Here is a 27,978-nt window from a genome sequence, read left to right on the forward strand (position 1 = left end):
GAACTAGGAGGAAAGAGGAAAAAATGGGGAAAACATGTTAATGGAGAATAAATCTAGGAGAGTGGTTGTACGCAAGTATCTGTTGGAGAGGAAGCTTCCGCCTCTGAAATTCAGGGAAATTTCAGTGGGTGAGAAGATCTGAATGGCTTGTGTGGTGCTGCAGGCATTCAGGCCACTTGAGTCATTCTATAGAGCACATTCAGAAATGGGGTACAAGGCAGATAGCTTTTTGTATTAGTAGTTGGGTAATTTGTGAAGGGGTTATATAGTAGTTTTGCAGGGGTGGAAAGTAGTTGTAGTACAGTAAAACTTGCTCAAAACAAAATTGCATGGGACTAAAATAATTTTCCAAATTGGACAAGTTTCCTGATTACGAAAAATTCACCAGGCTACTTAAAATTTGTCAAGTATCATATACAAAATTATAAATTTGTAATTATGCACATATTTACGTACCTTCAATCCTACACAGTAGATGTTCATTTACTGTATATTGTAAAATAGATTACGAGACTATTACACTAATTGATAAATAATATGGTATTTCTGTATTTTTACTCTACTTTTGTTTATTGTTGTATGTATATACATATTATTTCCATGTATATTTGCTTCACATTTCACACTTTTTGCAACATATCAAGAGGGAAACCAGTTTGAATTTCATGTTCAAAATTGTTTTTCCTACACAATTTTTTGCACTATATGATGGTTTCAGCAGATTGAGAAAATTTGTGTGTGCTATAAATTGCATAACATCATTTATTTATGCAGTATCTTCTCAAGGTGTATTAATTTTTTCTAGAGACCTTATTTTGCTCTTATTCTTCCTTTGTTGTTTTACTGATCATCTTCTGTGTTGCGAATTTCTATTAAAGCTCTTGCTAAAGTGAAAGTGAAGTGACTTGGCAGAAAGTCATCACTTAGAATGTAGTCATCTGCATTACATTAAATGTTTTGCATTTTAATTAATCAACAATTGCTGCTGCATTTTCTGAAACTTCAGTGGCCACAGAAGCATCTTGCTCTTGACCTCCAAATCCCCTTATGTTGAACCACTGGGTAACAATTTTGGGCTTCATTTCCCTTACTGCCAATCTAATTCAGTTGACTCCATTCGGGGCAGAAACTGACCGTGGAAGAGAAAATACACTTTCAGCTTCTTCAACACCAAGAAAAGAGACTGCATCAATAATCACCTATAAAGGGACTCGAATGTGTAAATAAACCAATGGTCCATGGTTTTGAGAGATTGGTTGAACCTGGCGGGAACCAAGCCAATTTCACAGTATTTGATAATATGACTTTTGGCTGGTATGTTGGATTGTCTAGGAAAAGAAAAACTCGGTAATTTCCTTTTTTCATTTTGGCATTGAAAGAGCCCAGCCATGATTTTGAAACAATGCGGTTTTGCTGCCTTTCCAGTCAGTAGTGGCTTCTCCATTTCACCTAACTCAGCAGACAGTGAGACTTCCCATGGACATTTTTCTGGCAGAGTATTTTTCACCTTGAATTGCCAGAGATTTTGAAGGCATTGCCCTATAAAACAGTCACATTTTATTGGTACTGAACACTTCTTTCGGGTCATGATTTGCAATTAGGTTGTACGATATTGTCTTCCATTCTGTTGCTACATTTTCATTTTAAAATCTCTTGTTTCCCCGCACACTTCCTTCCACACAATGTTCTTCCTACTTTTAAACTGTCAAACCCCATCCTTTTGATGCCTTAACTCCATACTTCCAAGTTCTTTAGAGACTTTCAGAGCCTCAATTTGCTACATGGGCCCAAGCAAAGGTAAGATTTTTGCTCGTGCACTTATGAGCCATTTTCACACTATCTCGTTAATTTCTTCATTTCCCGTCTTCTTCGTCTTTGCCTGTTTGTTTTTATCTGTTAATCCCATATCTTATCCTTGTTTCTAAAAGTTCATAAATTTGTGTTTTACCACATTTGAAACACAACATTATCTTGGGCATAGGATGTTTGTCTTTCCCACTCATCCCAACTACCTTAAGCTTTTTGTTAAGTGTTAGCAACACCTACTCTTTGTTTGACATCACGTTATTACTTAACTAGTCAACTGAAACTGATAGAAAATAATGCTGGTAGTAGTGCATTTCTTTGGGATGCTTGACCTTACCAGGTAAAACCATTGGTTAATACACCGCCACCTCTTTCACTGCACAGATTGCAGCAGAGTCTTCGTAGGTGTGAAACAATGTTCCATTGTGCGCTCGGGCATGCCAATAATAATCGAAAGCGAGACACGCCAAAGGACAGAGTGCTCACAAACGAACCATTTTCTTAGATGTACTAACATCGCATATCACTTGTTCATTGTTGTGCAGAGTGGCATGGTCTGATGTCCACACCCGCAGCATCAAGCTGCGAGTAACCTCTTTTCTTGGTTTTGCACCACTTAACAGCATTGGCAAGGTTGTACATTCATTGTGTGAAAAGCAGTGTCCTTGTAGAATCTTGAATAACTAATGTATTTCTAATACAGCAGTACTGTGTAAGCTTTTTTTGACATTACACAATGAATTGTTAATGAAGTCTTAAAATTTGCATGCTGTTTCCGCATTAGGCATGTATAGGTTTATACAAAAATATTAGCATATGAAAGTGTATTGAATGCATCTGGACTGAAATACTTGTACGGTTTGGGCATATTTCCAAATTATACACATTCAGCTTTGATAAAGTTTTACATTATAAGCATTTTTGTAGCATTAGATTTTTTTGAAATGTTAGTAAGCCCCAGGAATAAATCTCTGTTATATAAAAGGCAATATCCCAAGTGACTGACTCACTCACTGCCTAATCATCGCCCACCCAAACCACTAAGGATAGAAACCCAGAATTTGCAGATGCTGTTAATCTTGTACTATAGGCATCGTTTAAGAAGGGATTGTTTTGAAATTCCATCCCTAAGCAGCTGAAATGTGGGTGAAAGGTTTTTTGAAAATATGTTGCTATTAATGCAGTTTTGAAGCTAGACTTACAAAAATTGGTATAACTCACAGGGTAAAGGCCTTTTTTGGAAATAAATCATTATTAAAGAACTACTAAAGCATTTTTGAAGTTACATATGTGGAGATTGATATTTGACTTCTCGTTTACAAATAAAGAAATATGTGTTTTAGTGTATTTGGAAATGCATCCACTAAGGGAATGAAATATGGTATGAAGTGTTTTATGAAGCTGTTTCATTATGAAAGTATTTTTAAAGCTAAATCTATAAAATTTTGAATTTGGCTTCTTGGTTAGAAATAAAAAATACATGTTTCATTGTTTTTGGAAATTCAATCCGTATGTGAGGGAAATAGGGGCTGAAAGCTTTTATGGAAATATTTCATTATACAAGCATTTTTAAAGCTAAATCTAGGAATATTTGTAATTGACTTCTTTGTTAGAAATAAAAAATTGCGCATTTCACTGTTTTTGAAAATTCAGCTCCTAGAGGGGTGAAATAGGAGATGAAATGTATGAAAGTATTTCATTGTAAAGCATTTTTATAGCTAAATCTTTTAAAATTTGTATTTCGTTTTTCACTTAGATATGGCGTGTTTCTCTGTTTTTGACAGTTGAAACATTAAGGAGGGAAATAGGGCAAGAGTGATTCACTGGCTCATAATCGTCCAGCCCAAATCGCTAAGGATAGAAACTTGAAATTTGGAGAGGGTTTTGATGTTATACTGTAGGAATCGTTTAAGAAGGCACTGTTCGAAATTACTCTCTTAAGGGGGTGAAATAGGGGATGAAAGGTGTTTTGAAAATATGTCACAATTAAGACAATTTTGAAGCTAGAACTACGAAAATTAGTGTTTGGCTTCTCTGCCAGAAATAAAAGAAATTCATGTTTCAGCATTTTTGGCAGTTAAAGCTGTAATGAGGTGAAATAGTGGGTGAATGTTTTCTTTTTTAAATAAATCATTATTAAAGCACTACATTTTTAAAGCTACATCTATGAAAATTGATATTTGACTTTTTGCATGGGGAAAAAATTTAAGAAAACTTTTTTTTTAAAGGAGTGAAATACAGGATGAAATTTTTTTATGAAATTATTTCGTTATGAAAGCATTTCAAAGCTCAATCTATGAAAATTTGTGTTTGGCTTCTCTGTTAAAAATAAAAAAAGATTTGTGTTTCACTGTTTTTGGAAATACAAACCCCAAGGGGGGGGGGGGGGGGGTAAATTAGGGGATGGAAAATGTTTAAGGAAGTTCATTATATTGAAAAATTTTTGAAGCTAAATGTATGATGATTGTAATTTTTCTTCTTGATTGGGTATAAAGAAATATGTGTTAGCGATAAAAGTTTCTATGGAAATATTACTTCAACAGTGCAAAAGGTATTATTAATAAAATCCTTGGGCTCCAGCTACAAGAATAACTTTTTTGCCAGAAGTACAATCAGAAAGGAAGCTACTTTTGTGGCCTTAATTAGTGTGAAAAGTCGAAAGCCGTAATTATGCTGAATAAATGAATGAATAAAAATAAAAAGCTCTTCTGTGTCTATGCATGTGCTCAGTTAGCTTAGTGATGCTGATTCCTGAACACTAAAAGCTGTACAATGAAAATGTTAATTGGTAAATGACATGTGGTTTCACATATTATTCTGCTTTTGGTGATGTAAGATTTACCAGTGGATGGGCTGGAGTAAGTCATGGTGGGTGGATACGTGGGGCAGCTTTTGTGGTGGGAATGACTGCAGATACAGAACTCTTGGGGAAGGAACAAGGATTTGGGAATGTCATAATTTTTGACGTGTGTCTTGTTAACTTTCCCTGACATATCCTTCTTATCCCCCTGACGAAGGACCTATTAGTTATGGAAGGGAAGTAGTGTGTCCCTTCTATGTTAAAACATGTCTGTTGGAGATACTAGGTATACATTTCACCTCCTGAAGGTAAGGACTGGCCAGAAATGGTATTTCATAATTGATTTAATGCCATGTTAGATCAGATGCTTCTAAAGCGTGTGAAAGGCTTTGTTTCATTGATAACACACTGAGAAACTATATTTTCTGTGTGAAGAATTTGTCTTGCAAGTACTTTTGTGACTATTGAATGAAGTTAACCTCAACTTTGGGCAATAGCATGATCAAGTGTGTATAAAGAGCAGAACATAAGGTCTGAAGTGTGATTCATTTCTGGTACAGTTTTGCAAAGATGTTCTCAACTATAAATTGGCAGACACGCAAAGAAATACAGTGAATACCTCACAAAAACGTGCTTACAAAATTTTAATGAGATAATAACATTGTACACTCATTATAGTGACACCATTGATGTGAGATTAAATTAATTACAACTTATGAATAGTCTTTTATTCCAGATTTGGCTTATTAATGGAACAGAAAAAACCACTTCATACATGGTACAGTAAAAATTGTGATTTGTCATGAACTTTATTGGGATTTGAAAAGTAAATGGGAAAATACAAAAACTTAGTCTTGCTCTATTGCTGCAACATTATTTTTATTTAGTTATGATAATTTTTCTGTTGTCATGTACTAATACCATAATTGTGATAAATTTGATCTACTCTATATTTATTTATTTACTTTTTTATTTTTGTAGGTATGTTTCTGCTGTTGACAAAGCATTGAAAAACTTTGAATATACTAGTGAGTGGGCAGATCTAATATCTGCTCTTGGGAAGCTGAATAAAGTAAGTTAAATTAATAAAGTAGTTTTTCAGTATAATTGCATAGGCTTCCACAGCCAGGATCAGTTGACACAGAAGTTTTCTAAGTAGATCCAGAAGAAACCCATGGCTGAAACATTGGATTCTCGTTATAGTTTTTTTACATTATGATATATTATGATACTTAGAAAACTTTTATGTCAACTAGTTTTTCAGTGATTCCATAGTTTTGCTGGATGTTTTCCTCTTGATGCAAGGCTACTGGTGTTTTGTGTGTGCTACAGTTGTATTCAAGTGACTCTAATACAGGGAATGTATCCCATGATCAGTTGCATGCCATCTGTTAGAGATATATTTCCTGTTGCAAAAACTTTTCAATTGCATCTACATCTACATGGTTACTCTGCAATTCACACTTAAGTGCCTGGCAGAGGGTTAATCGAACCATTTTCATACTACTTTTCTACCATTCCACTCGTAAATGGCGTGTGGGAAAAAGGAACACCTAAATCTTTCCATTCGAGCTCTGATTTATCTTATTTTATTATGATGATCATGTCTTCCTATGTAGGTGGATGTCAAAAAAATATTTACGCATTTGGAAGAGAAAATTGGTGATTGAAATTTCGTAAATAGATATCGCCGCAAAGAAAACCGCCTTTGTTTTAGTGACTGCCACCCCAACTCACGTATCATATCAGTGATACTCTCACCCCTATTGCGCAATAACACAAAACGAGCTGCCCGTCTTTGCACTTTTTCGATGTGCTCCGTCAATCCTACCTGGCAATATTCCAGCAGAGGATGGACAAGTGTCTTCGGTACTAAATGTGGCCCTTGCAGTCACTACGTGATTTATGTTTATTTGCTTGTCATGCAGTTTGTAATAAATATGGTGTTTCCCATGGCTTGGCAGTGGTTTTGGTACCATCCTACAATGTGACAGAAACCATAAATGTTTGTTTCTTCATTGTTTACAATCACAAATGAACAGATTCAACACCCTGTGTGCAGAGTTAGTCACATTTCCTCGGATACCTCTCTACTCGCTCACTAGATCAACTCAAAACACGAGACAGGGCTGCAAAGTGTGTGGCTGATGTTTGTCACCAGTTTTGAGAATGACGTCTCCCCCAGCACAGCTTAATCTGCATACTAGTATATGTTTTGTCTATTCAGCCTAAACCTCACAATGTGGCCAAGTAACTGGTGGAGATGGTGAAGGACATGGCCATTATTTTCCTGTATGTTTATCTATCAACCTCTATAGAACTGTCAGAAAACAAGTTTACAAATTTCTGCACTAGAAGTAAAAAGAAATTTTCAAGTTTGTTTAAGTGTCAGCTCAAAGAATTGATGTCTTCTTGAACTTGACAGGGTGGCAACACTACTCAACATGTAAGAACAAAATCACAACATTCTGTTTCGCATTGACGGGGCTGCTCAGTCTGCCATTCTGGGGACACAAGGACTATTTTGGTTTGATCTTAAGAGACAGTCTACCAGCTAACTTTCATGGTTTTAGAAGATTTACTTCATGCATCTGGATGAATGCAAGTCCTGGGTGACACCTTACACCAATATATCCACATTTAACCCACATTTGTTCAACTTCAGTTATGTCATACAAACTTAAGAACACATGGAAATAATACAAGCAATCGACTCATATGATCATACCAGATGTATGGCATGCAGCAAAAATACTTTTACACACCACTGGAAGATGGAAAAAGGACATAATGATGAATGTACATAAAGTCTGCACTTGTTATTAACGAAAGGACATTCTTCAAAGTCTCATTTTGTGTACACAAACCCTGGATTTTTGCAAACTTGTGAAAAGCTTTTATAGGTTCTCCCAACATTTTGTTGTGTTTTTGCATCATAAATGTCTATAGCATATGGAAATTGCATTAGGCGAACCCATAGACAATAATCTAACAGGTTGATGTTGCAAGAAGAGATAGACCTGTCCTTCTTTAACTAGCCATCTGTTATTGCATTGTCCAGTGTCTCTCCAGGAAAGTGACTGGAATTTTCTGGTATGCCATCATGAATAAACCAGTGCTTCATCTTATTTCCGTGGGCTTATCTTGCACCAAGTTTGCACCACTGATTTAAATAAAGTTCCTGTGGACAGACCAGCAAGTTACGTATAGCTGTGTTGAAGGAATAGCCACATCATGTTGTTTGTAGACATGACACCACAGACGTACATATGTAGGAAACACAGGTGGTTAGAGGCAGATGGAAAAGTAAGAGTTGACCAACACATTAAGACAATTACAAGCTGCAGCGGATGAAGATAGGACAGATGTGGAGTTGCATACTACGCAGCTGATGATGAATCTGGAACAAGATGTGCTGCATAACACTCGGGTAGTATGAGAGTTAACTGTGGAACTGATACATCATGTAAAGAATACCATGGGAGTAGTAAACAATGTCTTAGATAGAACATGAAATCGATAAAACATGATTGAGAAGAGAATGGTTGTAATAAGATTGTTATGCTCAATAGCAGACTGCCTAAGGGTCACAAGAATTGGGGTAGCCGTGTTGCAAGAAGCAGTGCATCACGCAGTACATGGGCAATTAAGTCCCATGTTGGTACCACTGCAACAGTTTTTAGCTGGTTTACTGAAAGTACAACAAAGCTTAGCAACAGAATTATAGCTTCTAGTAGAAGTGATGGAGCAAAGTTTGTCACTATTCTTCCACATGTCAGTGGTTGGAATTACTTGTTGTTGCCAGTCTGCGGCTTATATCCTTTTTACTTCTGTCATCATCAGGTATTATGCTGCCGAAATATCCAAACCTGTCTGCTGCTTTCCGATTCTCATATCATATTCTAATTCTCTTAGAATTACCTGTTAATTGGGCTGTATTCGGGTAACCTTGTTTTACTTTTTTGTGTTGTTAGCTTATAGCCTCCTTTTTCAGTTAATGTCGTCATTTAGTAGCATTGTTTCTGAAATATCACTGTAAGAATGCTGGACTTTTCCATTTATTTCATTCTGTCTCTTTCTTTTTTTTTCAGGTGCTGCTGAATTATATGAAATTTCCAGTTATTCCACGCCGTATAAAAATCAGTAAGCGTCTTGCACAGTGTATGCATCCAGCACTGCCTTCAGGTGTTCATTTAAAAGCTCTTGAGACTTATGATATAATATTCAAATGTATGGGAACAAATCGTTTAAGCCATGAACTGTTCATTTATAGTGCTGGTAAGTCTGCAAGTTTTCCTCCAGATTCATCCTGCACTGAATTTGTGATATAACTATTCTGTTTAGATTTTATTATTTATGGACAAAAGCATGTTGTATGTGTTCATAAAATGGTGCACTGACTGTTGTTCCTCTAAGAAAAGAACAATGTTACAGCAGCAAACATAGTACTTAAATCTAGACAATGTTGGCTGTAAAGTTAGAATAGGAATTAACTTCGTTTCTTTGAGTGGTTTCTTGTATTAGTGTCCTCCAAAATTGCCAATCATAACTTATATAATGTGGTGATATTTGTTCCTTTCCCTCTAGGCTAGGGAATAAAGCCTGCTGTAAAAAATTTCTAGTGATGATAGTTACTGCAATTATCAATTTCTCATCTATAATGTCTGGTTCAAAATTTATTTTGTAATCTTATTTTCCAAATTGTAATTATAAGGACATCCAAATTTTTGCAACTACTATTAGGTTATATATTATAATGAGCCACAAAATAATTATATGTATCTACAATTTTAGGCTTGTTTCCACTTCTGGGCCATGCTGCCATGAATGTCCGTCCTTCTCTTCTCACTGTATATGAAACACATTTTGTACCTCTGGGAGAGAGACTTAGACCTGGACTTAGTGGTTTCTTGAGTGGTGTTCTGCCAGGCTTAGAAGAAGGTTCTGATCATTTTGAAAGGTGAGCTGGCAAGTCAGTTATGTTCAGTGGATGTGGTTTATGGTTGATACTGTTCATGGAAACTGATGACATTTGCAGTGTCTCTATTAAGGTTTACAGACATAAATTGAATAATGCTTCCCTAACAATCGTATGTATTACTTTTAAGGAACTATATGCATTTAATTTTCCGTTAACTGCACAAACATAATATTTATTATATGGAGATGGTATCTGTTCTTTCAGACATGTCCGAAAGAACAGATGCCATCTTCATATACAGGGTGGCGCACGAAATGTGTTACCAATTGTTTCTTTCACAATTTACGAAGCACATTCGATACCCTGCTGAGATCTCTACAGCAGTACCAGCAGAGTTTGGAAAAACAAATGAGTTACAAACTGACGTGTAATTCATGATAATGCTGCTAGGAGACTAGTAAGCAGCAATGGCTGACAATGTAAGACTGACGACACAACAATGATCGGCAATTGTGTTACTTTTTCATGAAACGAAAAGCCATGGTGTGACTCAGAGGCGTTTTCGACAACAGTTTAACACACGATGGGTCCCTTGCAAGAAGACCATCCACAGGTTGTATGATAAATTTGTACAGGAAGGAACAGTATTGGAAGCGAAGCGACCTCGGCCTAAGCCTTTTTGTTCGCCAAAGAATATTGAAGCGGTACGAGTAGCTGTACAGAGAAGTCCCGGGAAATCGTGTAGAAAGGTAGCAGTGCAACTGGGAATATCCAGGCGCTCCGTTCAACGCATTCTTAAAAGTGACCTCCATATGTACCCATACAAGATGACCTCTGCACAGAAGCTCACTGAAGAACACAAGCAGCAGGGACTACTGTTTGCTCAGTGGGCGGATGATAGGGAAGAAACTCTCAACAACGTTTGGTTTTCAGACGAGGCACATTTTCATTTAGACGGTGTGGTTAACAAACAAAATGTACGCTTTTGGGCCACTGAAAACCCACAAGTGCTTCATGAACGGCAACATTATGCTCCGAGGATTACAGTGTGGCCAGCAATTTCCAGTCACGGACTTATTGGACCCTTTTTCTTTGAAGAAACTATGAACAGCGAGCGTTATTTGAGCATGCTTCACAATAGCTTCATTCCATAGCTTCTTGCTACTGCCTTGCCCTTCAACTCGCAGTGGTTCATGCAAGGTGGAGTAAGGCCACATACTGCAAACACTGTGTTGGAGTTTTTACACGAGCATTTCGACATGCAGATCATTTCACTCAGGTTTCCAGGCCGCTTCAGTGACGGACAAAATTGGCCCCCCAATAGTCCAGACCTTAATCCATGTGACTTTTTTCTTTGGGGATACCTAAAGGAAAAAATTTTCCCGAAACATCCACGTGATTTAATGGAGCTCAGAAGACTTATTCTTCAAGCTTGCAGTGAAATTACAGAAGACATGTGCCGTAGGGTAATCACTAACTTCAGTGTTCGTTTGAAGGAAGTTAGGAAACGAAATGGTGGACATATTGAGCATGTGCTGAGTTAGAACAAATCTCCATGGCTGGCTCTTGATTGTAGTATATGTTCCTTTCAGATTGTATTGACAATAAAGTTTATATACAAAAACAGAATGGTAACACATTTCGTGCGCCACCCTGTAGATAAGGCTTACCGGCCAATGATCTTATTGAGTGCGGATGCACTCGTATTGCTCAAACTCTTATGGGAATCGGTAGATTGACTGTCACGAGTAATGAGTATAGTGGGCAGGGCCACTACAAATGTATTGTCTGGACAGTAAGTTGGAGATGTGGGTCTCGCAAGGAGCTTGCCAGAGATAAGTCCGTGCAGTTGCGCTATCCTCTGTGTCCTTGGTGGCTCAGATGGATAGAGCGTCTGCCATGTAAGTAGGAGATCCCATGTTCGTATTCCAGTTGGGGCACACATTCTCAACTGTTCCCATTGATACTTGTCAATGCTTGTAAGCAGCTAATGGTCTGGATTTCATTGTAATTTCATTATATTTATTATCTGACCACTAATTTCCTTATATAAATGTTGCAGTGTTTTATGCTTTGAATAAATATTTATAAAAAGTTGTCTCCAAAAGACATATATGATCTAATAAAGATGAGAATGTGGCAGGAGACAGGCATGGAAAAAATTGAACACAAATATTAACTTTCAAACCAAATGTTCATATTTATTATGCAGGAAAAATTAACAAAATGGTGCTACTCAAGGATCAAGCATTTTTTATTGGCTTAAGGATGTTACAACAGACCATAGTTACTGGAAAAACAGTAGCTAAATGCTAACATCAAATGAATCATGTTTTGTGGATATAGTTTATACCTGAAACTATTAAATAATAAGTAAATCACTGAAATTCAGACATCTGTAATTGTGCAGTGGAGAGTAGTGTAATTGTTCTATTCATAAAGTGTCTGTTTCTTTCAGAACTACCTCATTGTTAGAAAAAGTTTGTGATGGAGTAGGTCCAAACCACTTTTATGGATGTCTGTGGGATTGCATAGCAGCAAACAGTGGTATACGCCTCCCTGCTATATCCTATGTTCTGTCACACTTCAACAAGAGGCTTTCTATGGAAGATCAGTTATTCATCATGGGGACCAATGTTGACATTATGGTAATAAGCACCGTTTATACTTCATTTTGGTTTTTATTGTTTGTAATGATGACACAACAAAGTAAGAAAGCATAAATTATATTCCCATTAAATTTCCTCGTGTCAGACTGCCATTTTGAATAGTGTAATCATGCCACCCCCTGTTTTTCTTGTGTGATGTCTGTATGATAAAGACTGTGTGGCTACTTATTGATCTTTTACTTCTCCTCCTCCAGACAACAATTAGTATCTTAATCACTGCTGTAGTTGATGATAGGGAAAAATTTATACTGCTAATGCATTCTGTTCCTCCTTGTATCTGAACACGATTAATGTGATGGTACTTCATTCCATGACCTACATAGATCATTTCTTAAATATTGTAGTGGACTGTTGCAAGTGAAGTTTCGTTCAGTTAGTAAGTTTATTGGTGTGTAAAAAATTATTATCTAGAAATTTTAAATTTTGTAATTATTCTATAGAAATAAAACCAAAATACAGTAAAAGTTGTTCATCCATGTGATCAGTCTCAACTTTTCTTTAAGGTTAGTGCACTGTGTGCATGTATGCAAGACACTAGTGTGCTGGTGCAGCGCAGTGCGCTCGACCTGCTGCTTGTGGGATTTCCCATGCACAATAACCAGTTATTGCGCACTGATGTGGTACGACTTGTAACGGCCTCTCTTACTACCATACTTCGTAGAGATATGTCACTGAACAGGTATGCAGTTTAGAATTGTCACAAGGTGCATAACTTTTTTCTCTTTATATTCTGTCCCTGCTGCCTTCAGATGCTGTAAATGTAGCTTTGCCTTTCTTCTGTCTATCTGCCAAGATAAGCTATAGTGTCAGTTCTGCCTTGCATGTGCCTACATTTCTCTGGAATCCAAACTGATCTTTTCCAAGGCAGGCTTATAGCATGTGAATAATGCACGCAGGTACTTTGCAAATGTGGCATGAAACTGATTGGAAGATGAATAAATATTCCTGAATTTTGATCAAGAACAACCGCCAAGATGAGAAACATAGAAATAGATATCCTCAGTGTCACAAAGCAGCTTACATCACTTAATAAAAGTAAGGCTTCCGGCCCAGATTGTATACCAAACAGGTTCCTCTCAGAGTATGCTGATAGAATAGCTCCATATTTAGCAATTATATACAACAGCTCGCTCACAGAAAGATCCGTACCTAAAAACTGGAAAATTGCTAGTCACACCAATACCCAAAAAGGGAAGTAGGAGTAATCCGTTGAATTACAGGCCCATATCACTAATGTCGATTTGCAGTAGGGTTTTGGAACATATACTGTATTCGAACATTATGAAGTACCTCAAAGAAAATGATTTATTGACACTCAGTCAGCACGGATTCAGAAAGTATCGTTCTTGCGAAACGCATCTAGCTCTTTATACTCATGAAGTAATGAGTGCTATCAACAGGGGATGTCAAATTGATTCCATACTTTTAGATTTCCAGAAAGTTTTTGACACCATTCCCCACAAGCGTCTTCTAACCAAACTGCGTGCCTATGGAATACTGCCTCAGTTATGCAACTAATTTCGTAATTTCCTATCAGAAAGGTCACAGTTCATAGTAACATACGGAAGGTCATCAAGTAAAACAGAAATGATATCCAGCATTCCCCAAGGAAGCATTATAGGCCCTCTATTGTTCCTGATCTACGTTAATGACATAGGAGACAATCTCATTAGCTGTCTTAGATTGTCTGCAGGTGGTGCTGTCATTTACCATCTCGTAAAGTCATCAGTTGACCAAACTGAATTGTAAAATGATTCAGATAAGATATCTGTTTGGTGTGAAAAGTGGCAATTGACCCTGAATAAAGAAAAGTGTGATGTTATTCACATGAGTACTAAAAGAAATCCGCTAAATTTTGATTACGCGATAAGTCACACAAATCTGAAGGCTGTAAATTCAACTAAATACTTAGGGATTACAATTACAAATATCCTAAATTGGAACTTTAATGTAGATGATGTGGGTAGAACCAACCAAAGACTACGATTCATTGGGAGAACATTAAGAAGATGCAACAGGTCTACCAAAGACTGCTTACACCACGCTTGTCCACCCTATTCTGGAGTATTGCTGTGCAGTGTGGGATCCGCATCAGATGGGACTGACAGATGACATTGAAAAAGTCCAAAGAAGGGCAGCTCATTTTGTATTATCGCGAAGTAGGGGAGATAGTGCCAGAGACATGATACGTGAATTGGAGTGGCAATCATTAAAACAAAGGCTTTTTTCGTTGCGACAGGATCTTCTCATGAAATTTCAATCACCAGTTTTCTACTCCGATTGCAAAAACATTCTGTTGGCACCCACCTACATAGGGAGAAATGATCATCATGGTAAAATAAGAGAAATCAGGGCTCGCACAGAAAAATTTAAGCGCTCATTTTTCCCGCGTGCCATTTGAGAGTGGAACAGTAGTGTGAATAGCAGAGTAATAATGTAGATGTAGATGTACATGTAGATATAGATTGTTAATATACTGTCAGCACCACACCTTTGTTTTCTAAGTATGGGCCTCCTGTGTATTCCTTCCACCTTCAAACAATCCCATCTTTGAAACTTCCTGGCAGATTAAAACTGTGTACCCGACCGAGACTCGAACTCGAGGACCTTTGCCTTTCGCGGGCAAGTGCTCTACCAACTGAGCTACCGAAGCACGACTCACGTCCGGTACTCACAGCCTTACTTCTGCCAGTACCTCGTCTCCTACCTTTCATATCAGCGCACACTCCGCTGCAGAGTGAATATCTCATTCTGGAATCAATCCCATCTTTGCTTAGCATGGGCTAACCAACTGAAGTCTCGGTATTCATAAAGCTGAAGCTCTCTTCTCCAAAGATGTCTCTGATTTTCCCATATGTGGCACCTTAATTTCTATAAGTAGTATTTAAGTTTGTCTTTAGAAAAATATTTTTCAAAATTTTTGTAACATTATTTCATGATGTTCTAATTCTTATGTGTCAACAAGAATAAAAACACATGTAGTGGCATAGCTGAAAGCATTTGTTTTTTTCTTTTTACAAAATAAAATCAGTATAGATGACTTTTGTTTCATACATTATATGCAAAATATAGTGGTTAGTGCGATTTTTGGTGAACTACTGGTATTATTGTTGATCGTGTTAGGACAGCAACCAGCCACAAATTTACTTTGAGTTCCTTTATTCAAAGGAAACCGTTACCGGTTTCGAATCGTTGCGATTCATCATCAGACGGTTTACACGCTTTCTTTCTACATTTGGTGTGTTTTTTACAGATTAATTGTCCTAAAATATAAATAAAACACAATTACAAACACGCCACACACAGATGGTTGAGTTGCAGATTTTCGTTGCATGTGACTTACGTGAAGCGTCGGTTTCGAGTGATTGTTTCTATAACGTTCATCCAATCGATGTAAATGCATTCCCACTGCATCCTCGTTGTTGCACACGTAATAGTTGTCACTGTACACTTTAGATTTGTCGCTGAGTTCATTCCAACCACGCACAACACGTTTTGGTACATACAAAGAGCTTACAAACATATGGGTGTCACAGATGTTATGATATATCGCAACATTTGACGATGATGTCCTATGTTTGGAAAGGACCATATATTCTTTTACAAAACTGTAATGTCTTTTACATTAGTGTAGAGAGATTGAATTTTTTTTTTATATATATATAAATCTGTTATTGCTAATTTAATTATAAAGTTTTTTATATATATTTAGAGCTGTATAGGTAAAATAGTACATTATTTTATTACATTTGGCAGTATGAGAATTATAGTAACATATAAATTTTCTACTTGATCTGCAGATAGGTGTATTAATATTATTTGCTTTGGAGGCTGGAAAGTAATTTTTGGAAATTTTTCAGGAAAGGGGCGTTAGCCAACTCTGTTTGTTCGTTAAGGATATAGTCTGGGGTGCTGTTTTTGTGTGTGTGTATTTCTAATTCTTCTAATATATTCATAGTGGCCCCTTTTTCTGTTAGATGTAAAATCTTTAAGTTGTCCTCAATGTTACCAACTGAATGGTTTTCTTCAGCAATATGGGCTGCAAATGCTGATTTGTTCAAGTTACCAAGTCTTAGGGCGTCAATATGTTCTTTATATCTAATTTCAAAACTTCTGCCTGTCTGTCCAATGTAGAATTTTGGGCATGTATCACACTTGAGTTTGTATATTCCTGATTTACGGTAGGGACTCTTGGAGGTGTTTACATCATGTATCACTTTTTGTTGTAATTTATTTTTTGTGGAAAAGCTGATTCTGATATTTTTCTTCTTTTTAAATAAGTTTGCTATTTGGTATGAAAGTGGGCCTATGTATGGGAGAGTAGCATATTTAGGTTTGGCTTCAGTGGCACACTGATTTGGCTTGAAGTGACTGCTGTGAAGTGGATCTGTTGGTTTTGTCTGCATTTTCTGCCAACCAGCACATCTCAAACAAAATAATATACTACAGAAGATATGTTGATGATACAATACTGCTTTTTGATGGTACAAGCAATGAAATAGATACATTAGCAGCAGATCTTAACAAAATGCACAAAAATATCAAATTCACAGTTGAACATGAAACTAATAAAAGCATTAACTTTCTTGACCTGAAAATTTGCAATAGTAACAATAAACATCAATTCAGTATTTACAGAAAACCTACCACCACAGATGTCAGTATTAGCAACTCATCTTGCCACCCCCGCCAACAAAAAATGGCATATTTCAGAACGATGCTACACCGAATTAAAAAAGTACCAATGAGTGACACAGACCAACAAAATGAAATCAACATAATTAAAACAGTTGCTCATAATAATGAATATAAACCCACAATAATAGAAAAACTCCACAACAAAATGCAGACAAAACCAACAGATCCACTTCACAGCAGTCGCTTCAAGCCAAATCAGTGTGCCACTGAAGCCAAACCTAAATATGCTACTCTCCCATACATAGGCCCACTTTCATACCAAATAGCAAACTTATTTAAAAAGAAGAAAAATATCAGAATCAGCTTTTCCACAAAAAATAAATTACAACAAAAAGTGATACATGATGTAAACACCTCCAAGAGTCCCTACCGTAAATCAGGAATATACAAACTCAAGTGTGATACATGCCCAAAATTCTACATTGGACAGACAGGCAGAAGTTTTGAAATTAGATATAAAGAACATATTGACGCCCTAAGACTTGGAAACTTGAACAAATCAGCATTTGCAGCCCATATTGCTGAAGAAAACCATTCAGTTGGTAACATTGAGGACAACTTAAAGATTTTACATCTAACAGAAAAAGGGGCCACTATGAATATATTAGAAGAATTAGAAATACACACACACAAAAACAGCACCCCAGACTATATCCTTAACGAACAAACAGAGTTGGCTAACGCCCCTTTCCTGAAAAATTTCCAAAAATTACTTTCCAGCCTCCAAAGCAAATAATATTAATACACTTATCTGCAGATCAAGTAGAAAATTTATATGTTACTATAATTCTCATACTGCCAAATGTAATAAAATAATGTACTATTTTACCTATACAGCTCTAAATATATATAAAAAACTTTATAATTAAATTAGCAATAACAGATTTATATATATATATATATATAAAAAAAAAATTCAATCTCTCTACACTAATGTAAAAGACATTACAGTTTTGTAAAAGAATATATGGTCCTTTCCAAACATAGGACATCATCGTCAAATGTTACGATATATCATAACATCTGTGACACCCATATGTTTGTAAGCTCTTTGTATGTACCAAAACATGTTGTGCGTGGTTGGAATGAACTCAGCGACAAATCTAAAGTGTACAGTGACAACTATTACGTGTGCAACAACGAGGATGCAGTGGGAATGCATTTACATCGATTGGATGAACGTTATAGAAACAATCACTCGAAACCGACGCTTCACGTAAGTCACATGCAACGAAAATCTGCAACTCAACCATCTGTGTGTGGCGTGTTTGTAATTGTGTTTTATTTATATTTTAGGACAATTAATCTGTAAAAAACACACCAAATGTAGAAAGAAAGCGTGTAAACCGTCTGATGATGAATCGCAACGATTCGAAACCGGTAACGGTTTCCTTTGAATAAAGGAACTCAAAGTAAATTTGTGGCTGGTTGCTGTCCTAACACGATCAACATTTGTCTTCAAAAACAGCCACGGTCTCCAACATGTCATCATATGACAAAATTGCATACTGGTATTATGTCTGTCAAAGCACAAAATAACGTGGCCCATATCTGCACATACTGCGTAGTAGCTGAGGGGGCAGTGGCAGTGGTGGGGGTTCTGTTCTGTTTGGCAATGATGTGATTGGCGAGGTGTAGTTTAACAGCTGTTGCCTTTGCACAAGCAGAACTTCTAAGCTGTAGCTAGCATGTTTGCAAATGATCACATTAACTTATTACATCATGAAGCCCAATAATGTGACAAGTCGGTAGCCTCTGGCTAGAATAATGAGTAATAAAATCAGTGTATGAACAACTGAGACAGCCACTGTTATTGGATGAAGCTTGCAGTTCTGCAAACGACAGCAAACAAATGTGGCCATCCCTTCAGAACAGAGAGGTGAACTTGCTCCACAATCAGGATGAGAATGTGTTTTTGTGCAGGTCCCAAGGTATTTTACATGAAGTATGCCAGGAAATGTCTAGGAGTGAAGTAAAGTAGCAACGGTGTAACAATAGAAAGACTTTGATGGAATTGTTTATATTATGGTTCCCATGTACAATTAAGAATTTTGGAATGCATTTTGTATCAGCTAAGGAGTAAGTCAGTAATAAGTAAGGTCTTCTGTGTTAATAAATTGTGTTTTAAAATATTAATTGAAATACTGTTTTCAGGCGTTTATTTGCTTGGCTACTAGGATCAGAAGTAAATGTATCTTTACTGAGTTCAGAACATCCTCTTGTTAAGAAATCTCGCAGCATAGAATCTACTTCATCCAATACCTCACCATATTTTGAGATGTATTCCAGAGATCTCTTGATTCAGGTATGCATATAAGATAGGCCTAAATGTGCAATGTTGTATTTTGTAAATTCATTTTATGATATAGAACTGAGCTCCTCATGAATGCTGTGTCATTTTTAGTTAATTTATGGCTCTATAGTAGAAATGTATAAAAGAGCAAGAGCTGACTTAAAATGGTAAATTGACATACAAATCTAATGTTCACCTGAGCTCTGTGCCACTATTTCATATTGATATTGATATCAGTTGCAATGTTGCCCTTCTTAAATGTGTCATGTTATATTATATGTTCAGATTTAGATCTGTTGACATCATGCAGTTCTGAGATGTTGCTCTGAATTCCTGGAACACATCTGGGCAGCATTGTGGTCTTCGTCACTGCTGCATTTATTTTTGCATTGAAAGCTTAGAATTTTTGAGCACTTCCAAATGTCTATGAAAGAATACAACTTCTTCTTGTAATGAAGACTTATATTGCATCATAATGTGCAATCACTTATTGTATTTCAAGATTTAGTTACAGAGAAACATCAGTCATATATACTGTTGGAGATTGCTTATTTGACTCTGATTCGATGTTACACAGTGCTCCTTACTCGGTGGTGCACCACTCCCACACAGGTACAACAGTAATACTGCTATTGCAGTCCCACCTTGAAAATGTGTGACATCCATCCATCCACCCGTATAAGAATTACATGCAAAACAGATGACAAAAACCCATAAACAGCTTTCCACCATTAACTATTAAACTATTATATGGTATCAACAGTCACAACCATAATTTTTCAGCTAGGTAGACTTGGGGCAACACATCACTTTGCCATAGTTCAGCCACAAAGTGTAAATTACCATGATTTTTTTTGCATTATTTGTTCCAGTGTAACTAACTGTTTCAGTTTTTTAAATGTTAAATTCACATTATACATATCCAAGGTATTTTATTTGTGTCAGTAAGCTATTTTAGGTTATGGGCTAATTGTTAACTATTAATGTAGGAGAGAAGAGAAATATTGTTGTTCAAAATAGATGACAGATGTATAAAGATATAATGCATTTCTGTAATGATTTGAATTTACCCATAAAAGTGTCTAATAATGGCAGCTCTTTTTTAGTCTAAATGTTTATACCATCCATATTAAATCCTTTTGTCTGTCATGGGTGTTATAATGTTATATAATCTTTTGTTATAGGCTATAAAAATTACTCTAAGTCAGAGTGCAAGTCATCCACAAGATGTTCGTCCTTATCGCCTTTTGGTTTCTCTCTTGGACAAGCCAGACATAGGGCCTGAGATTTTAGATGATATCCTGTATGAAGTTTTCAGGTATGTAATTTACTGTTTTCGATTGATCATTACGTGCAGAACGCTGAATAGAAAGGTGTTGAGCCACAGAGAAGGATATGGAAATGACAATTATTAGCTGAGCTTGTGGAAAACATTCTTTTGCAGATATTTGTTTGTGTATTACAACTCTTGTAAATTAGTTGCGGACAACAGCCATTCCAGTAGTTGAGTTCTATACTCCATTTGTTAATTAAGATTACTTTGTTCTCTCTTTTAGTGGCTGCCAGTCAAAATATTTTGTTAGTTACTTTCATAATCTTCTTTTCATTTAATGGTCAGCATTTCTGCTTTTTAAAAGTTTCAGTCAGCATTCTTGCTTGGCTTATGGTGGAACGCCTTATATCTCCCCCCCCCCCCCCTCCCCCCCCCACACACACACCTGCTGTTTTTTTTAGTTGTTGTACTATCTGTACGTATACATCACCCTTTTCTTTCATTTGAATTTCCATGCCCCCAACATTGTGTGCTTTGCCTCAGTTCAGTTCTATTATGAACCACGTAAAAAGTGTTTTGGTATTCGACCTTATGATGCACTGGTATAACTGGTTGTATTATGTTTTTGTCTGAATTGCCCAGAATGGTAGTTGTTGCCCCCCCCCCCCTCCCCCCCCTCCCCGACCCCCGCTTCTCCATCCTCTTTCTTCATACTGAATACTTGTGTTAATTTGTAAAACATATGTTTATCATCATGCAATTTTCCCATGCATTTGGTTGAGAATACATTTTCCAAGGTATTATTTCTTGGTGAAAATGATGTTCTTTTTTCTCTCTCTCTCTCTCTCTCTCTCTCTCTCTCTCTCTCTCTCTGTGTGTGTGCTGAAAATAAACCACAGGAAATTGTTGATACACTTGTTGATGATTTTTCCCTGTTATCGCCATCCATTCAACGCGTGTGGTGAGCTGTGGCACAAACTTCTTTGTGCCCTCCGGGAAGAATTCTCCTGCCAGCTGTTTTCCCCAATTCAGAACCTCTTTCTGCACCGACTCATAGGTTGAAAATTTAATGTCACTCATATGGTCCTTCAGGGAGGCGTAAAGATGATAATTTGAAGGCACCAAGGCCGGCCAGTGTGGCCGAGCGGTTCTGGGTGCTACAGTCTGGAAACGTGCGACCACTACGGTCACTGGTTTGAATCCAGCCTTGGGCATGGATGTGTGTGATGTTCTTAGGTTAGTTAGATTTAAGAAGTTCTAAATTCTAGGGGACTGATCACCTCAGATGTTAAGTCCCATAGAGCTCATAGCCATTTGAACCATTTGAAGGCACCAATTCTGAGGAATATGGGGAGTAGTTAAAGAATGCCTTGGTGGCGAAGGCTGTGAGAAGATGGGCATTGTGCAACAATCACATTCTTCACATCAGCATTCCCCTCCTTTTGTTTTGAATGCTCCTTTTGAGATTTTTTAGGGTCTCACAATATTGTTTTGCATTGATGCTCTCTCCCTGCGGCAGAAATTCAACCAAAACGATTTTATTTCGGTCCCAAAACACTGTGGCCAAAATATGGGTTTTGAATTTTTTGGCAGATTTGGGACTGGTATGATGCCACTGTGATGACTACCTTTCGTCTCGAGCATGTAATAAACCACCCGTGTTTCGTCTTCAGTCACAACAGAGCTCAGAAAATCCTCACCTTCCAATTCAAGTTGCTTGAAAAATTTGCGAGTGCTATAGACCTTATTTTTCTTGTGCTGCTCTGTAATCTGTTTTGGGACCCAACTTACGCAGTTTCCATTATTCCAGCATTTCTGTGAGTATCTTGTATAAGAGAGTTCTAGAGAGTTGTGGAAACATCGCAGAAATTTCAGCCACTGTCAATGGGCAGTCTTCATGAATAGATTCTTTGACTTTTTGCACGAACTCATCAGTAAGAATAGAAGATCTTCCACCCTTCTGTTCATTGTGAACAGCTACTGAGACCTTCGACAATGTGCAACTGCGCAACAAAGAACTGCCAACAAAACAAAATGAGCAGGGTCAAATTAACCCTACCACAACCTCACCAGGTTAATTTTGTAATTGTGTCAGTGCTATAGCCTGTAATTGAAATTAAGAGACAGGCAGATATTATCTCTGGACAGTGTTGGTAGAAAGAACAAATAATGTTTGTATTAAACTCTTTACTGTTCTCTTATTAGTGATTGACTGTTTGCACAGATTTAGTCAGTGTGTTTTATTTCAAAAGATTCCTTATCGTTTTCCTTTTTCCTCTTCTTCTTTTTTCCTTCTGCTGCTTCTCATCTCTTAAGTTAATTCTTGTTCCATACAAACACATGTTGTCATTTTCACCATAGATTAGTTTTATATTGGTTGATCGAAATGAAGAACTAACTACAATTTGTCCATTCTAAATTTCAAGCTGAAAATGTGCCACACTGAACTTATATTTTCAGTGATATCATAGTTTGCTATACCCACATTTTGAGCAGTTCATGTTCTGTTTTAGGCATTGTTTTTAATTAATTTTTTGGGTAATTACACAGGTTTGAATATTGATATATGAATTCATGCAGTAATTTAACATGTGCTTTATTTATTCAAGCATTTTGATGTATTACTGTTTCAAGTCATGTGCACTCATTATTTAGAACATCTCGTAGATTACATGAAAAATTGATAAGCTGTCAACATGTTATGTGAATGGCATGGTCTATATCTCTCATGTTCTTTCACATGCAGTTCTCCATATTCAGAAGTAATATTTTGGATACAGCAAATATCATTTCCACCAAAAACATGTTGTCTTTCAGTGTGTCCTGAACTTGGCATAATAAGCAATCAGTCTTAACAATGTGCAGGTTTCACCAAATCCACTATCCTCCGCACCTTGTTAACTGCATTTTAGACTCTTGCTTAATAATCTTACGTATCTTAACAAAAATACTCAATTTTTGAAAACGTAACTGCACAGTTAAAAACAATCTACTCACCAAGTTGCAGCAGCAGAAAACACATATAAAGGTATTGAAATTTGCAAGCTCTTGGATCCAGTGGCTCCTACTTCTGGTGGAAGGGTGGAAGAGGAAGGAGAAAGTATGCAGGAAAAGGACTGGTGAGGGTTAGGAACTGGGTGTAGCTTGGAAAAGTCGCCAACATACAAGACAGAGATTACTGACAAAACATTATGCTCAAGTCTATAAGAACTGAAAGCTAAGTGCATTTTGTATGATAGAGGGGAGGGGGGGGGGGGGGGGGGGGTAGGGCAGGGAAAAAATAGACAGGTCAGAAAATAAAGGATATAGAAAACCAAAAGGGAAAGAAATAAATGTAAATTAAGGCAGGTGGATGGCGAGAATCAAGGACGTGTCATAATGCCAGTTCCCACATGCAGGGGTCTGAGAAACTGGTATCTGGGGGAAGATTTCATACGGCATATATGCTGAAACAGGCTCTGACATTACTACTATTATTTTGCAGAGCATCCTCTTCGACAGGGTGTTGTACAACATGCCCTTTGTGTTAAAACATGTCCTTGGTTCTTGCCGTCCACCAGACCTTAATTTTTGTTAATTTCTACGGTCTGAGCATTTCTTCTCAGTATCTGTTCCTTTCTTCACTTCCTTTTAGTTTACTGTACCTTTTATTTTCTGATCTGTCTGTTTTTCCCTACTCCTTACCTCTTCCACATATAATGTTTCCACATATAATGTGCTTAGCTTTTCACACTCATTAACTCTTACATGATGTTTGGTCAGTAATCTCTGTCTTGCGTATTACCCTGTCTTCCACTTTCGAACTCTCAGGTTTTCAAATCTCATCCGGTGCAGTCCCCAGAAATTAGTCTTTCTTTCTCATCCTGTTCAGCACATCACCCCTGAACCAGGGTTTTGGGTGACTTTGCCGAACTCTACCCATTTCCTAAAACTCACCAGTCCTTTTTATTTGCCCCTCTTCCTTCCCAGACAACCCTTGTGCCTGAAGAAGCAGCCAGTGACTCCAAAAGCTTGCAAATTTTAGTACTTTTATACGCGTGTTCTCATGCCGCCGGTTGGTGAGTAAATTTTTTTATCTGTTGCCATATATGTTGCAACTAACTGCAAATGACCTGATCTGTACCATTATTGTACACACCAGTTAACTGCATTCTCCATGTGAGCTATGGGCACCTGTTATACCCAGAAATGAGGAATAGCCTCCCCAATACTTTCCCACTCCCTCAAATCAAAATTCACTGCTGTCACAACATTTCTGATGCCTCTAGCTTTCCCTGTATGACATATTCAAGTGCAACCTAGAAATCATCAGTTTTTTAAAAAAGTCTCAATTAAACATTGACAAGTTAAGTTTTGCTATAAGAACTTTTATTGTTAAGTTACAGACATGAAGATAACTATGAAGAACAAAAATGTTCCTTAGGTTATGGGGCCCTGTGTATATCCTCACTCAGTTTCTAGATGGTTTACCACTTCTGATTTTCAGCTGAATCAGCTAAGACATTGGTTGCATACATAAAGAAAGCAATCGTTATGAGGTAATGCCCAATAGGTATGCAACACACCTAATGTACGGTAATGCGGTACAACCTTAACTGACCAAAGCCCTTAGGAAAACTTCTGTAGTCTACGAAACTTCTTGGCAGATTAAAACTGTGTGCCAGACTGTGACTTGAACTCGGGACCTTTGCCTTTCTCGGGCAAGTGCTCTACCGACTGAGCTACCCAAGCACGACTCGCGACCCGTCCTCACAGATTTAATTCGGCCAGTACCTCGTTTCCTACCTTCCAAACTTCACAGAAGCTCTCCTGCAAACCTTGCAGAACTAGCACTCCTGGAAGAAAGGATACTGCGGAGATTTGGCTTTACCACAGCCAGGGGGGATGTTTCCAGAATGAAGCAATTTTAATCTGCGAGGAAGTTTCATATCAGCGCACACTCCTCTGCAGAGTGAAAATTTCATTCTGGAAACATCCACCAGGCTGTGGCAAAACCAAGTCCCTACAGTATCCTCTCTTCCAGGAGTGCTGGTACTGAAAGGTTCGCAGGAGAGCTTCTCTGAAGTTTGGAAGGTAGGAGATGGGATACTAGTGGAATTAAAGCTGCGAGGATGAGTCGTGAGTCATGTTTGGGTAGCTCAGTCGGTAGAGCACTTGCCCGCGAAAGGTAAAGGTCCCGAGTTTGATTCTCGGTCCTGCACACAGTTTTAATCTACCAGGAAGTTTCATATCAGCACACACTCCACTGCGGAGTGAAAATTTCATTCTGGAAATACTGTAGTCTACGCTTCCTTACGATACTCTGTGGTAGCCTACATTAGCTTTACAACTCTGTTAGCCCACTTTTACAAAAAAAGTATCTTCTGCAGGCTTCTTAAAATCATTTTCATTAGAAAGACAACATTCCAAACCATCTGAAAAAGTTGGTTTGGTTGTGCAATGCAGTGTGCAACAACAAAGTAAAAGCACCATGAAGAAACACCCATGTTCCACCTGTACTCAAATTAAGTCTGTCATAATTAATTATGCTTTGCAGTTGTTTAATACACTGTGGGGAAGGCAATATAAAAATTTCTGATGAATGGGAAACCTCGAGTCGGAAGAAGTGGAAAATGTACCAAAAAAAGGAGGACATTTTTGTTGTGACCCTTCATGACACATTTGAGGTAGTTTTTCTGCTGTAATAACTGCGGAATCAAACTAATTATAAACTTCAAAATTTAACTATCCATTACCAAGGTACTGGAGGTCATGGTAGCAAAATTGTTGCAGAATACCTGGAACACACATTCGTTGCAGAATACCTGGAACACACATTCTATTAACTGCCTTCAAGTTTTACATCACTGTCACATTGCGTTAATTTTGATCAAGTTCATAGCAGTCTGCCGGACATTTTTTGGAAAAGGGTTCATGTTAATGAGAATTTTGATACTGTTTTCTACTTTGTGATGCTATTCATGTGCAAGTTTAATTCCAATCTGAAGTATAGCAAATTTCTGTCCAAAAAGTTTGCAGTTTACATGGGACATGAAAATTTTTATAAATGTGTTGCTTTAGTCTCTGTTGGCTTAACCACTGCTGGTTTCTTTTAAAGTGAGAAAAACCAGCATCCCCATCACCACAGGGGCCAGGCCCAAAGCTATGCAATAGCAGCCACAGGTAGGTTTCTTTACCAAATGATCCCAAGCCTGATATGGTTCTGTTTCTGCAGGGTTCCAGTCTTGATGGTACATTTTAAGTGCCCCAGGCCAAAGCTAGAAGAGATTTCTTTAAGATCTTAACCTTATCTTTACTCAAAGATACTTGAATTTTTTAGAGGTTTGATTAAATTTGTGTTGAATATTGCAAGAAAAACCATACTGACAACAAGATGATACCTCTGATGGTGCTGCAGTAAGTGCAACAGTGTGCTGTTCTGGAACCCAACATTTGTCATTCTGTGATGGCCAATACAAATGAATTTGCTCGACCATGCAGGTGCATAAAACCTGTTAGTGTCCTTCTACTCAGAGGTAAAGACATTTCCAATCCACCACTCTTTTTCATAAATGCATGCTGCATATTGTCCTGGCTCAAAGGCTGATGTTAATATACCTCCTTCATTATTTTCACTAATTTTGACCAAAAAAGGTGATGCATTATTTCAAAACTCTACTGATCTGCAGTATTGTTTAATCAGTTGGCAGAAAATTGTGATTTTCTCTAGTTCCTGCCAGAGTATGCCATGTTTAAAACTCCCTTCTTGTGAGTTTTTATTTTGTTCAATTTCTTCTTTGCCGATGGAAGCAAATTTAATGCTCTCAGTGCAGGAGCCAAGTACGTTTATAGGTGCAAGAATCTGCCTATTGACTGGTGGTTGCAAGCTTGCTCTTGCTGCTAATTACATTGTTCTACCCCCAGTTCCATCACAGGATGATTTTTCATGACATGTAGCAAAAAAATTCTGTTGTTCCATATTTCCAGTCCTTTTTATGATAGCAAACTTTGAGAAATTTTTTGAAAGTTTGGTTTTGTATGCTGGAGCAATCACTGAAATAATGGATGTGGTAAATCTGAGCAAACTGTATTTTACTTATTTGATCAGATCCTTGACAAAAGCCTGGGCAACAATTGTGTCATGTCACAGACAGTCACTAGCTACACAAAAACTGATAGATTGGGGAGATAAATGACAAATGGATGGAGAGTTGCTTGAATATTTCCCAGTAAAATCCTTGCATTGCGTCCTGAATGACAAATGAATAATTTTTTGCAAAATCCATTAGGATTATGTCTTCCCTTAGGCCAGATTTAAGGGCTGTAATATGCAAACATGGATGTTTGGTGCTGTAATGATGGTATGACAGACTCCAAATTTTTGTTCCTACTTCTTCAATAAGTCATTCACTGCCATTTACTTTGTGTCCAGAGTGTCCTGTTTGATATCGATCTATTAATTATATGCAATAATTTCCTGTGGATCATGCTGTATGGTGTAGCTAACAACTGCATATGTGTAGTTTCAGGTTCAGTACA

General features: G+C 37.3%; 1 protein-coding gene across 1 annotated transcript in view; it reads left to right on the forward strand.

Moving 5' to 3' along the window:
* LOC124566579 (protein dopey-1 homolog) overlaps positions 1-27,978 on the forward strand; it is a 378,074-nt gene that overhangs the window by 51,989 nt on the left and 298,107 nt on the right. Inside the window, exons 3-9 of the mRNA XM_047131121.1 lie at positions 5,588-5,678; positions 8,698-8,884; positions 9,401-9,566; positions 11,986-12,175; positions 12,700-12,875; positions 19,049-19,199; positions 20,372-20,505. Coding sequence (XP_046987077.1) covers positions 5,588-5,678; positions 8,698-8,884; positions 9,401-9,566; positions 11,986-12,175; positions 12,700-12,875; positions 19,049-19,199; positions 20,372-20,505 — 1,095 coding nt within the window. The remainder of the gene's footprint in view (positions 1-5,587; positions 5,679-8,697; positions 8,885-9,400; positions 9,567-11,985; positions 12,176-12,699; positions 12,876-19,048; positions 19,200-20,371; positions 20,506-27,978) is intronic.

Source organism: Schistocerca americana, chromosome 1, assembly GCF_021461395.2.
Source record: "Schistocerca americana isolate TAMUIC-IGC-003095 chromosome 1, iqSchAmer2.1, whole genome shotgun sequence".
NCBI classification, from domain to species: domain Eukaryota; kingdom Metazoa; phylum Arthropoda; class Insecta; order Orthoptera; family Acrididae; genus Schistocerca; species Schistocerca americana.